At 49.2% G+C, this 13,186-nt stretch overlaps 2 protein-coding genes across 2 annotated transcripts; both read left to right on the top strand.

Annotated features, from left to right (window-relative positions):
* Positions 1–1,718: 1,718 nt before the first annotated feature.
* On the top strand, positions 1,719–3,980 carry LOC309959243 (oocyte-specific histone RNA stem-loop-binding protein 2-like; the record flags this gene model as incomplete). The annotated part of the gene is made up of 5 exons (XM_082835422.1): positions 1,719–1,759; positions 1,866–1,970; positions 2,601–2,744; positions 2,890–3,001; positions 3,849–3,980. The coding sequence occupies 5 exons, from the start codon at positions 1,719–1,721 to the stop codon at positions 3,978–3,980; spliced, it is 534 nt and encodes a 177-aa protein (XP_082691548.1).
* A 1,254-nt stretch (positions 3,981–5,234) lies between these two features.
* On the top strand, positions 5,235–12,626 carry FAM53C (family with sequence similarity 53 member C). The gene is made up of 5 exons (XM_082836037.1): positions 5,235–5,259; positions 8,490–8,719; positions 9,111–9,168; positions 10,567–11,351; positions 12,280–12,626. Exons 2-5 carry the CDS (start codon positions 8,642–8,644, stop codon positions 12,535–12,537), a joined length of 1,179 nt encoding a protein of 392 aa, XP_082692163.1. The 5' UTR covers positions 5,235–5,259; positions 8,490–8,641; the 3' UTR covers positions 12,538–12,626.
* Positions 12,627–13,186: the final 560 nt, after the last annotated feature.

The following is a 13,186-nucleotide window of genomic DNA, read 5'->3' as shown; positions in this document are numbered from 1 at the left end:
TTTGTCCCCCTAACCTCTGTTTGCGAGGCCCGTGATTCCAAGGAGGACACAGCTCTGGGCTTACCTCAGGTTTGAGTCTGAGACTTGCCTTCAGGAGGAAGAGAAGTAGGCAGGGAATCACACACAAGCGAAGACTCTAGCAGAATTCAAGGAAATCTGGGGAAAAGAGGCGATTTAACCAGACGACAGCTATGCCTCTCGACCAGATAGGCTGGAGTTTGCCTTCTCCGCTTCTCTCACCGGACTGTCGAAGTTACAGCGTCAGAGCAAGATCAACAGCCATAGGCCTTGACCATTCAAACCTTCCGCCCGCCCAATAACCTATCCCGCTCGCCTCTAAGCTGCGCCAGCCAATCTCCGCGCACCCGCCTAGACAACCCCGCCCCCCACACCTCGGCCAATCGTTTGCCTCGTACAGCACCCGGGGGCGTGAACTGTTCCGGAAGGAGCGAGATTTGCCCCGCCCCGCAGCCCAGCGGGCTGCCGACTGGCCCACCAGCTTTCGGCAAGGCCCGAGTTAAACCCCGCCCCACAGGGAGTTTGGCGCCTCATTGGCTCTCCCTCTGGCCTATCACCACACCCTTTCTGAGCTCTCCTTTCCTTCAGCCCCTCCAACCCCGGGACATTTAAATTGCTAGCGACGACCACTCCCTAGGGTAATACCTGGAGAAATTAATTTAGGTGGGAGGGTGCTTTAAACGTTTTTTGTTTTTGGTTTTTTCCCTTGCTTCTTTCTCGTATCGTTACGTGGACCTTTCCCTCTTAGTTTTGCTAGCCTTCCCCTGTAGATGGAACATTTGCCGCCCGTGTGGCAGATGTTGCGGCGAGACAGGTGCGTGTATTTATGATGAGTAGCACTGGCCCCTTCCAAGAGCTTTCCTGGGTCGGTGTCCCTTTTAAGCGCGCAGCATCTGAGACGCTAGGTTATATGCGGTAAAAGGAATTCCTTTTCAAGGAAAGTAGGAGAGTTGAATCATCTCTTGGCGTAATCCTTATCACAGTCCAGAGGATACCAAACTTTGGTTGTTTATGGAAATTTGAACATTGACTAGGTGATACTAAGAATTTATTCTTAATGTTGGGGATTTGCTTTTAAATAATCCTGTGGGAGTGGTGGTGAGTATAGGTGAAACAAGATTGGCCGTGAGTATTGGGTGATGGGTAGCTAGGGGGTACATGATATCAGTGCTCTCAAAGTTTTATCCGCATACTAATCACCTGCGGATCTTGTTAAAATACATATTCTGATTCAGTAGATCTGGGTAAGAATTCAAGATTCTGAACGTCTAACAAGCTCCCAGCTGATGCTAATGCAGCTGGTACTGGGACCATACTTTGAGTTGCAGGAGATTACGCTGTTCTCTTTGTATATTTGAAATTTTCCATAAAAATGTTTAAAACAACCTTGGAAGCTCTTTAAAATACATGTTCCCAAAGTGATAATTCAGTAGGTCTAGAGTAGGGCTCAGGAATTATCAAGGCCCCCAGGTGCTACCCAGACAGATGGCTTGCAGACCACACTTTGAGAAACGAATTAGAAATGCAGCCTTAATCTTTGAGAGACAGTAAGTGAGAAATACAACCTTTATCTGGTGTCAGGATCTTGGTAGTGGTAGTGGCTGAGAGTAGCTGGGTTTTATCCTAATACCCTTTTCATCTGTAGAATCTGCTTCCCCAGAAAGGAGGTGCGTGAAGAGCCTTTATCCTCTAGGATAGAGATGGTGAGTGTGGGAGTCAGTACAGAGCCCTGCCATGCCAGGTGAGTTTGACAATCAGGCTGGGGATTAACGGAATGTGGGAAGAGTTGGTTTCCGCTTTGATGACCATCATCACACTTCATGGGACGACTGTCTATTTCCTCACAGGTGGGAGGTAGAGACAGATGCAATTGTCCTACAGCGGCGGCAAAAGCAGATAGATTATGGCAAGCGCACACCTGGTTACCAGTGCTTTCTGCAGCAGGTCCCCAAGTGAGTGCAGTTGTGGGTAGTTACAACAAGAGTGTCAACCACGTGGCTTTTGTTCACTATCAGATGATGGAAAGATACTAGAATCTGAATGCTCCCACAAAGTTGTAGCATTACTAAAATAAATTATCCAGCAGTCTAGCCCCCCAGATAAGTTTCCAAGTGTTTTTTTTTCAAATGGAACAAGTTATACGTGGGCCATAAGACTTTTTAAAGCTCTATCCATGTTTGCTAATGAAAATTTTTTTTCTTCCATCCATTTTCACCTCATGCCTCCATCTGACTTGGCTTATTACAACATACTTGCCTAATTACATGTAAGCTTACATGCATACATACAAACTAATGTATGAAAAGGTAGAATGTGCTTTAAAGAGACGTCAAATATTTTCTTTTATATCTCTCTTGACTTCTGAGGGAGTTGGAATATCTAATTTACCCTTCCCAGAAGAAAGAATATTAGGGAATTGGGAATTTTGATGTTTAATCTAATTTAAAGATTTTCTTTGGATTGTGGGCATTGATCTTACCTCATTATCAGAGAATCCCTAATGAGTCTCCTAATTCATCATGATAAGCAGTGAGCTGTGCCCCTTCACCTTGACCTCAGTCTGACATATATGTTGTTGCCAGGGCACAGCGACAGCCAGGACTTCACCCTCAAACACCAAACAAGAACAGGAGGTACAGCCGTCGCTCCTGGGATGCCCAGATCAGGCAGTGGAGAAGAGCCCTACATTCCTGGGACCCCCCCAGCCAGCCTCTGCAGGCTGAGGGGTGTGTGCACTACTATTCCTTGTTCCTTCCCTGAGTGGTGGACTAAGCCCTACCTCTCCCCACTTTGCAGAGGTTTAGCTTTCACTGGCTGAAAAGGGAGAGTCTGAATGAGCTGCACGTTCCTCTGACTCTGCTGCCTTCTTAGGTGGGGAATGGACAATCTCTTAGAGCCAATGGATTCTACCCCTTTGGATGACTGGCTCAAGACCCTGGAACCCTCAGAGAATCTGGATGGAGAACAGAAGGGAGCCCAGGTAGTATCCTCTGCTAAAACCCACTGGAGCAGGGTCAGAGATGGGATCTGGCCCAAGAGGTCACAGTTATGATAGGGTTCAAGGTAGTAGCCCAAGAACAAAAGAAGGGAAATGGGACAGAAAGAAAAAATTGCAGGACGTGAGTAAAAAACCTTGAACCAAAAGTGGCATAAAGAAATCTAGTTATAGTTAGTAATGGGGGACAGGTTGGGCTGCACTGGGGGCGCTGTTTTATACGTGATGAAATGGGTGTCATCTTCCTTTGAAAGGAGACATGAAACCTGAGTTGCAGGGTTTAGTTGTTTTAAGTGTCTCAGTTTCTTTCAGTGTTTTCCAAATGCGCCAATGCTAACTTAACTTCTTATTCTCAATCACTTAACTTTAGTAAGCATGGTATTTTGTTATTAAATAAAAAGGGTGATCACCAAGTGGTGAAGACCAAGGGCTTTAGAACCTCAGACTGCTTTTTTTTTAACTTTTTATTTTATATTGGAGTATAGTTGGTTAACAATGTTATGAGTCAGATTGCTTTTTAATACTGCTTTTGTCCACCACACGGGCAGTCACTTAACCTCTCCTGCTGTTTAATCCAACAAATAAGGAGATTTTGTCTCATTTGATGATTGTAAACAAAAATGAGAATACATATTTAAAGTATGCAGCACGGTGCCTGGCACGTAAGTGCTCCATAGCAGCAATTATTGGAAACCATGTTTCCTACACTTCACGGCCCCTGTCCCTTCTTTTGCCAAGGGGAAATGTGCAGGGCAAACAAATGTGCAGTGTATCTCCCATCCCCCCCCCCATTTTCTTGATACTACCTCACTTTCCCTCTACTCTTCTTTTCCAGTTTGCAGGTTTGGTGGCTCCTGTCTCCTCCCTTCCCTGGTTCTGTGAGGAAGATCCCCACCACTGGCTCTACCTTCTAGCCGATCACAATTACTTACCTGTCCCAGACTTGAGTGGGACACAAAATATTTAGGGAAAACATATCTTTCACGGGACTCGTTGCTGAATGTAATAGTGAAGATTACTTGCACTACTTCTACTTAACAATCGATTAAAAAAGATCTAAAACTCTGTCCTACAAAGAGATCATAACACGAAGGCATTGTTTAAAACCTCTCCTCTTCCCATATTTTACCCTCTCTCTAAAACTTCTTTGCTGGCTGAGACTCAAATTTACATAAGAGCCAGAAACCACCTAGCTGTTCCACAACCTCTTCACGTGCTAACGGCTACATTCAGTCTCTTCAAAAAGGACTTAAACTTTGGCTGAGGTGGGAGGTGGTGGTAGTGGTGGAAATTTAATAAAAGGTGGTTTCCTCTTCCTGAAGAGGAAGTATAGCGCCATCAACATCTTTTCCCCAGCTGCTTGTTTCCTCCCTCCCTTTTTGTCTTAAGGAAAGTGGTCCAGCTGTAACCACCGAACTCCCCCCTCCCCCACGCAAGCAACTGAACCGCCTATGATGTCATAATCACAATCCCATTACCTCATCCTGCTGGGGTTGGGGGGGCGTAGAGGGAGGAGAAGGAGTGAACCGCCCTGGGCCCTCGTCAGATTTACGGTGTTTTGGGTGACGGCTAATTACAGAACCAAGTGGGAACGGCCCCGCAACCGTTGTAAATCCTGGGTTTATAACGTTCGAGCCCATCCGGCAGCTGGAAGAGGGGCTCCCGGGACTCAGAGCAGGCCCTAATCGGCGCTTGGACTACACTTCCCAGAAACCTTCACGCCGCGGACGGGTCCTCTGCTGGGGGAAGGGGGATTCCTTCAGAGTGGCGGCCTTAGAGGGTAGGAGAGCAGGTGAGAGGAATCCTGGCTAATTCCGTTACGCGCCGGAACCGAGTTGGGGGCTGTACAGGGGCCGATGTAGTAACAGAGGGCAGGGGCGATGTCTTTGTTTACCTTCGACCGACACGGCCTCCCCCGGGGGTTTTGAGATTTGCCTCCAACTGGGCCAGTCCACCTTCTGCAATATTTTGCAGGGGGTGACTCGCTAGGGAGGAAACCACCCTCATCGCTAAATTAAAGAGCCGGGCGTCTTCCTGACTGTGCTCTCCAAGAAAGACTTTGCGAGAGAAACGACGCGGGTCTCGAGCCTCCGCGGACGGTTCAGGGGCGTTCTGCGAACCGGAGCGATCTCTCCACTCTCCTCAGGGGCCCGTTGGTTCGGTCCGGCGCCTTTTAAGGGCACCGTGGGGCGAACCGAGCGCTCAGAGCTGCTCCGGCCGCGGCCCTGGGAGCAGGAGGAGCCGCGGTAGGTGGCGGAGGGCAGGTGGCGCTGGGGCCTCGGAGCGGGCACCTAGACCGTCCCTCCCTCCTTCCCTCTTTCCCCTCCCCCAGCCCGTCCACCCTCGAGGCACGGCCTCGCTGGCCGCCTCCGCTGGGAGAGCACGGGACCTGGTGGGGGAGGGGGTGGCGGAGCGCTAAGTCCCAGACCCTCTCCATACCCTGCGTCCTGAGTTCGCTTCCCGCGGCCAGATGATGGAAGCTGATTGGGAAGAGACGAGCGACAGCCCCCCGCAAGCGTGCCCCGGCGCCCCCCGGCCCCCAGGGGCCAGCGGACGCCCCATGCCCCACCCCGCGGGGACAGGCAGGGCAACCAAGGGAGAGGTTGAAGATTGGAGGGGGGGGGCTAGCCTTTTGCTTCTTCAGTGGGGTGGGGGGAGGGGTGATCCCCACTTGTCAGCCCTATCCCCTCAGTGCCATATGGAGGAAGAGCAGTCAGGTCCCCACATACCTGTTCATGTACCTTCATGCCTCCCTCATGTTTTCCTTCAGTTTCCCCCAGAGCTGTGGGACTGGGACCTGGGGGGAAGGTCCCCAGGGGTTTGTGACTTTCCTCTCCCTTGGCCTGACTTGATCCTAGGTTATCGAGGTTTCAGCACAACCTCAGCATCCCTGAAACCGTAATGTCAGGGGTTACTGCCACCCAGTGGGGTGGGGGTCCAGCCTTTATTTGCCGGGGGGGTGGTGCTGATGGTGGAGAGAAAGCCTGGATTGAGAGTCGGGCCTGATGGGGTTTGGGGGAGGGCCTAGCGGCCTGCTGCTCTGTGTAGGGCTGAGCCCCCGTGCCAGTTGTTAAGCTGAGAAGTTTTAACTTGCTTAGTGAACGTTCAGAGCTGTCTCTGCCCCTCAGATACACAAAATGGAAGGGGAAGGAAGGCGGCAAGAGAGGGCTTCTTATACTTTTTCCTCTGCCTGCTTGAGAAAGAGGAGGCCCCTCGCGGAGCTGGTTTGCCTTCTTTTGTGTCCTGGTTTGATTCCTTATGGCTTCCGTTCTGTTCCCCCTCTCAGCCTGGCCTGTTTTAGGAAACTCAGACTGAGAGTATCAGTTGCGTGGTGGTAGCTGCATTGTTCCAATTACCGCCGTGTGTGGCCACATCCCAACAATTAAAATGCAGAAAAACACAAAATCACTCTCTTCACTTGATCCCAGAGAGGGCTGGAAGTTTGCTGTTTGGCCAGATGCCTCATGAAAAGCTTGAAAGAGTTTGCTTCACTCCCTGCTCCTCATGGCTGGTCAGCCTGAGGCCTGGGGTCTCTGAGAGTAAAAGCCTACAGTTAGGTTCCCTCTCTGGTTGATCTTTGAGGGCAGAGTTAAGAAACCAAGAGCAGAAGTGATATAAGCTTTAGCTTCTACAAGAACAGGGGAAGCAGCTGAAGGGAGCACTCAGGAAGCTGGAACTTTGTTCAAGGTGGTAATGATGATTATGCATGAAAATGTTATTTAACTATAGTGATGATTGACTTCCACAACGTTTTTCCCTGAACTCCAAGTATGCCGAGGTGTATTTCTTTGCTTTTCCTTGTGGTCTGCCTCCCTCTGAGGTGGGAATTGGGTAGAGAGGATTCCCTCTTTTTTTTTTTGCCAAGGTAGAAAGTTATCTGCCCTCAAGGTCAAGCCTTTTGGGCTTCTCTTGGTATGCAGGTGAGGGAGGTTGACATCCAGCCAAATAGATGAACGCAATTGCCTTCTTCATCCTAATATTATCACTTGTGGCATTCTGAGGCTTTGTAGAGCAACAAATAGGAGGGGTGAGAAATGGCAGTCTTTGTGAACTCCTGATTTGTACAGGGCAGGTGGTATACTTTTTACATTTTGATATTTGTGTTATATTGTCCCAGTGACATATATTTTTTAATAAATTATTTATTATTTATTTTTGGCTGCGTTGGGTCTTTGTTGCTGCGCGTGGGCTTTTCTCTAGTTGCAGCGAGTGGGGGCTACTCTTCGTTGCCGTGCGCAGGCTTCTCATTGCGGTGGCTTCTCTTGTTGCGGATCTCTGGCTCTAGGTGCGCGGGCTTCAGTAGTTGTGGCTCGTAGGCTCTAGAGCGCAGGCTCAGTAGTTGTGGTGCACGGGCTTAGTTGCTCCGCGGCATGTGGGATCTTCCCGGAACAGGGCTCGAATCCGTGTCCCCTGCAGGTAGATTCTTAACCAGTGCGCCACCAGGGAAGCCCCCAGTGACATATTAAGATTATTCTGCCCATTTTTCCTATGGGTAAACTGAGGCAAAGAAAAGTTTGATGATTTGCCAAGACCATCACACCAAATTGGATCTAGATTTGATTTCTTGATAGTTCTCTCTGCTAGCAAATGCTACTTCCACTGTCTGGTGTGCTGTTTGCCTGCTGGTCATTTCTGGGAATAAGCAGAACAGTATGGAAATGTTAGTTTAACTTCCCCTCCTCCCTTGAGCGAGGCCCCTCAGGCAATTTTGTGGGCTTGAAGCCTGTCCTCTGATAGAAATAGTTTGCTTCTACTATAATTGACCATGAGAAGGAGTCTTGATTAATTGTATTCATGGTCTTTGAGTCAAATCAGGCTAAAAACTTAGTCAAATGAAGTCAGAGTTGTTGTTTTTAAACTCTATAGAGTTGAAATGTAAATGGAATTACCTCGGTAGCATTTCCTTATCCTCTTATAAGAGAATATGTACAGTATCTGTTGGAGAACAATAATATAATATCAGCTGTTCAGGCTAAAGGAGAACATAATACCTTGTTTATTCTGATTGGTTTGAAGCAGAAAGTCATTCCTACAACCACTGTACCGTTCTGTTCCCTATTACTCTTTCTGTAGTTTAGGAAAAGGTTACCTCTCTTTGCTTATGACTGGAAGATAAAGAAAATATTGGACTAATCAGGATGGAAATAACAATTTGGGCATCTCTCTCATTTGAGCTATTTTCTAAGTGGTGCTAGTATTCTGGGTAGGCAGAGCAGAGCATGAACCAGGTTAGGAGTGGCAAATAGGTTTCAACTTGCTTGCCAACTCCATTTCATTTTACTGGTTATCCGGAGTGTCAGGTTGAGAATGTTTCTGAGGCTATGTTTAGGCTTAGCAGGAAAAAGCTGTGATCAATTAATGATGTCTCCCAGAGGCCTGACATAGGGATGCTGTGGTATGTGTGCCATACATTTTCCATCTCTGGACTAGATACATCTCTAATATCACTTGGGGCTGGTCCCTCTGTAATTGGCAGACTCAGCAGGCATGACTGGAGAGGGAAGTCCCAATGGTGCTAGAATGGTGCTGCAGTGGCAGAAGACGGCTCACGAGTGAGGTCTGGAAGAACAACAGGGAAGACATCCATCATTTGCTCCAAAGTGTGCAAGTCAGATTCCGGGGAGAATCATGATAACCCTGATCACTGAGCAGCTACAGAAGCAGACTCTGGATGAGCTGAAATGCACACGCTTCAGCATCAGTCTGGTAAAAGACCAGTCTTCCTGCTTCTCTACGACCCCCTCCCCCTTTTTTCGGAGGCTGTTTGTTGTTACTACTTCACCCTTGTCCTGTGCTGTGTGAATCATGGTACTTGTATTGCAAGAGCCCACTAAAGGCTCAAAACCCAGCCCAAAAGGAAGGGGGCAGGGATTTTCTTCACTGTTTTAAAAGGGACACCAAAATTTGGGTGGAAAAGGGTTTGAGATACTGGAAGACGTGGATTATTTTACTCACTAACTTTGGGAGGACAAGAAGAAGAGAACACTTAGGAGTTCCTAACATCCCTGTAGCCCATGAATTGCAGGGGTGAGCTGAAGAGGGCTTCCTGGAACTCTGTTCTGATCCTGAATCATGATGGATATTTTCTGTCTCTTAGCCTTTGCCTGATCATGTAGACATCTCCAACTGTGGGAATCCTTTCCAGCTTGTGTCTGGTAAGACATGATGTGTATATTTGTGTGTATGCCCATGCCTCTATCCACGCATTTCTTTCATTGGTTTTCAGTAACCAGGACTAGCTAGCCTGCATCCACAATTTTCTTGCCAGGGTCACCTTCTGAGATTGGCGCTTGTCTCCATTTTACTGCACCAGCATGGAAGTTACTTGTTTAGTTTGGTCTTATTCTAGTCTTGTAGGAACTTTTTTTTTTTTTTTTTTTTTTGCGGTACGCGGGCCTCTTACTGTTGTGGCCTCTCCCGTTGCGGAGCACAGGCTCCGGACGCGCAGGCTCAGCGGCCATGGCTCACGGGCCTAGCCACTCCACGGCATGTGGGATCCTCCCGGACCGGGGCACGAACCCGTGTCCCCTGCGTCAGCAGGCAGACTCTCAACCACTGCACCACCAGGGTAGCCCCTGTAGGAACTTTTATAATCTAATTTTTTGTGTAGGCAGTACATTCCCATTTCCAAAATTTTTAAACAGCAAAAACATTATACTGAAAAAAGTCCCCCTTCCTCTCCTCTCTCCTCTGCACCCAGCTCCCATCACCTCCCTAAAAGTAACTACTGTTATTAGTTTCTTGTCTATCCAACCAGAGTTTCTTTATACAGATAGAAGCAAATATAAATGTAAATGTTTTTATTCCCATGCTTTTAACACAAAAGGTTGCATTCTGTATATTTGGCACTTTTTTTTTTTAAACTAATCATAATATGGCTAGAAGATCTTTCCCTATAAGTATGTTCCTTGTGGGTGGCGAGACACAAAGGAACACGAGCAGTCTTAGGGTTTTTCCCAAGCATGGGTTCCATTGGCAAAGGCCTTCCCCACCCTACTTGCCCTCCCTAGAAATACAGATGATCTCTTACCTGCTTGATCACCTACCTCCTGTCTTGGTGCTTTGACACATAGGAAAGGGAAAGGCTAAGGACGGAGAGCATAGGCCTGCTTTTCACAACTCCGGGCTGGGGGATGCGGGAGCAAAGTAGAGCTCGGTGGAGTAGAGTGAGGGATGAGCATGGCTCTCACACGTTCGCTTCTCTTGACTCATTCCACCTTTGACGGGGAGCAGCAGGCAGTATATAAGACTATATTTTAAGTTTCAGGTGGTTCCTCATACTGGAGGCAATATAGTATGCTGGTTAAAAGGCAGCTTTAGCATCAGACAAATCTGGTTTTGAACCCTGCTTTTGGTCATTTGATTCCTGCATGACTTTTGGCAAGTTATTGGACTTCTCTCATCTGTGAAATGGGGTAGTAATAATAGTACCTAACTCATGAAGTTTTTGGGAAACCTCACATAAAGTGCTCATCACATTGTATGGCACATAGTAAGCTCTTAAAAATATATTAGCTATCATTAATATTATTTTTATTATGAATGCCTTCCAGAAGGTGCTTCCTGGAGGGGCCTGCCCCACTGTTCCTGTGCTGAGTTCCAGGACAGCCTCAATCTCAGCTACCACCCCTCAGGCTTGAGCCTGCACCTCAGACCACCTAGCCCAGGAAATTCCCCACAGGAGCAGCCCCTCTCCCAAGTCCTAAGCCCTGAGCCTCCAGACCCAGAAAAGCTTCCTGTGCCCCCTGCCCCTCCATCTAAGAGGCACTGCCGCTCACTCTCAGTGCCCGTGGACCTGTCTCGCTGGCAGCCAGTGTGGCGGCCCGCCCCCTCCAAGCTGTGGACTCCCATCAAGCACCGGGGCAGTGGTGGAGGGGGTGGGCCGCAGGTGCCTCACCAGAGCCCCCCAAAGCGGGTCTCCAGCCTCAGGTTCCTCCAAGCTCCCAGTGCCTCTTCTCAATGTGCCCCACCCCACAGACCCTACAGCCCCCCTTTCTTCAGCCTGGCCCTGGCCCAAGATTCTTCTCGTCCCTCTGCCACCTCCCCCCAAAGTGGCTCCTGGGAGAGTGATGCTGAGTCCCTGTCACCTTGCCCACCCCAGCGTCGCTTCTCCCTGTCACCCAGCCTGGGCCCACAGGCAAGCCGCTTCTTGCCCTCTGCCCGGAGCTCCCCCGCATCCTCCCCAGAGCTGCCCTGGAGACCTCGAGGCCTGCGCAATCTTCCCCGAAGCCGCTCACAGCCTTGTGATCTTGATGCCCGCAAAGCTGGAGTCAAGCGGCGCCACGAGGAGGACCCTCGGCGGCTGCGGCCTTCCTTGGACTTTGACAAGATGAATCAGGTGGGACCAGTAGGACTAGGGAAGCTTGGATGGGAGTAGGGGGACTGTTCCATTTGCACCTGTGAGTTGTCTTCTAGCTCCAGGCCCTCCTGGCAGGGCCTCCCTTGGAGCTCCTTTCTGTCTGAGCTTTTGCTGAGAGTGATCTACCATCCCGATTTGCCCAGGATTATTCTGGTTTTATCATTGAAAGTCCCATGTCCTGTGAAATTTCTCAGTCCTGAGGGTTCCAGAGAAACTTGGGGTGAGACCCATGTTAAACCTTCCAACAGAGATCCCAGATTGTCCTGCTAGAGACACTTTCCGTCCTCTCTGAGAATGCATGAGCCACAAAAGCCCCATCATCAGTGCCCCACCCCTCCTCATGCAAGGCTGGTTTTGTCACTTGCCCTTTACTGCTTCATGTGGGTCTGTAAGGGCTTAAGCAAAACAGGCTCTGCATCATTCATCTGCTCAACAAATGGTTTTTTGACTTCCCAGTGTGAGTGCAGTTGTTGTAGGCAGTTGCCCACTTTTTTCATATTCTTCCTTCCAGACCACTGGGTCATAAAACTTTCTGAGGACTTATTCATAGAGTCATTCATTCAACCAGTCAGCAAGCAGTGTTGGATGCCTACTATGTACCAGGCTCTGACTAGGCACTGGCAATACAGGAGTGAGACAAGCAGACAGTATTCCTGTCCATATGAAGTTTATAAACATGCTTCTAATCTTGAATCTGATCGAAACTATGGGCACTTTCCTCAAAGAAATGTGCACATACACTGAATTTTCAAAATTTTATCAGGGAGTTCACGACCTCACCCTAACAGAAAGGACTCCTGCTTTCAAGGATAACTAAGAGAGGGGTACTTTGAAATCCAACTTGGGCCAGGGTTCTCTGGGAAATTAGCATCTTTCTTTGCCTTAATTTTGTTTGTTTATTTGACAGAAACCATACTCAGGAGGTCTCTGTCTCCAAGAAACAGCCCGGGACGGCAGCAGTATCTCTCCACCGTGGTTCATGGCCTGTAGCCCCTCACACCTCTCTGCTTCCTGCAGCCCCATTGGGGATTCCTCCCAGGTGCTGAGTGAAAGCGAAGAGGAGGAGGAGGGGTCCGTGCGGTGGGGCCGGCAGGCGCTGAGCAAGCGGACATTGTGCCAGCAGGACTTTGGGGACCTGGACTTGAATCTCATTGAGGAGAACTAAAACTGAGAGGCTACTTCCTGGGGCCACACAGACTGACTTTCTTATGGCTACTAACAAGTGTCGAGGTCCCAAGGCCGGGGGCCCAGCCTGGGAATGGGGGTGAGTGGAGGGCTCCGACTCAGGGCAGCCGGAAATCTTCTCACTCCAGGAAGCTCGACCATGCCGAGAGACTGGCTGGGACAAGATAAACGGAGCTGGTGGCGGGAGGGACAGCCCCAGAGCAGGCCCTTACCATGGCGGCCCTGAGTGTGAGTATCCCTGCCACCGAGAAAGCAATGGGCAGGGAAGGAAGGGGTCTCCTGACTCCAGCTCGGGGAATTTCACTAGCCCCTTTGCTTCAAAGGGCACTTGTGTCTTAGAATTTGGCCAGGGTGGGGGGTTCATTCAGCCTCCTCTGAGAAATTGTGTGAGAGTGTGTGCGTGCATGAGAGTGCTCGAGGAAAGGTGTGTTTGGGTAGCCTTAGGGAAGGAAGGCAGTTGCTCCTTAATGGCAGAGCACCATGGATCTTGGGTTTTTACGGGATAGCAGGCTTGTTCAAGGAGTCAAGGTTCTAAGGAGCTCTGGAACCAGGCTCGTAATCCATTAGCACCAATGGCTCTGCAGAGGATTCTGTTTTGGGGTACAGCAGGGTCTTTTAAGTGCTATGAC

Source organism: Leucopleurus acutus (assembly GCF_964270905.1).
Source record: "Leucopleurus acutus genome assembly, chromosome: 3".
NCBI lineage: Eukaryota > Metazoa > Chordata > Mammalia > Artiodactyla > Delphinidae > Leucopleurus > Leucopleurus acutus.
The sequence above is the reverse complement of the archived record's forward strand: the minus strand, read 5'-3'. Positions and strand labels throughout refer to the sequence as shown.

What these genes read in the sequence shown, in the direction of transcription:
- FAM53C (XM_082836037.1), top strand. Translation starts at nt 8,642, where the DNA reads ATGATAACCCTGATCACTGAGCAGCTACAGAAGCAGACTCTGGATGAG. An exon ending in TCCTTTCCAGCTTGTGTCTG is followed by an intron (nt 9,169 to 10,566) that starts GTAAGACATGAT and finishes AATGCCTTCCAG; the next exon opens with AAGGTGCTTCCTGGAGGGGC. An exon ending in ACTTTGACAAGATGAATCAG is followed by an intron (nt 11,352 to 12,279) that starts GTGGGACCAGTA and finishes TTTATTTGACAG; the next exon opens with AAACCATACTCAGGAGGTCT.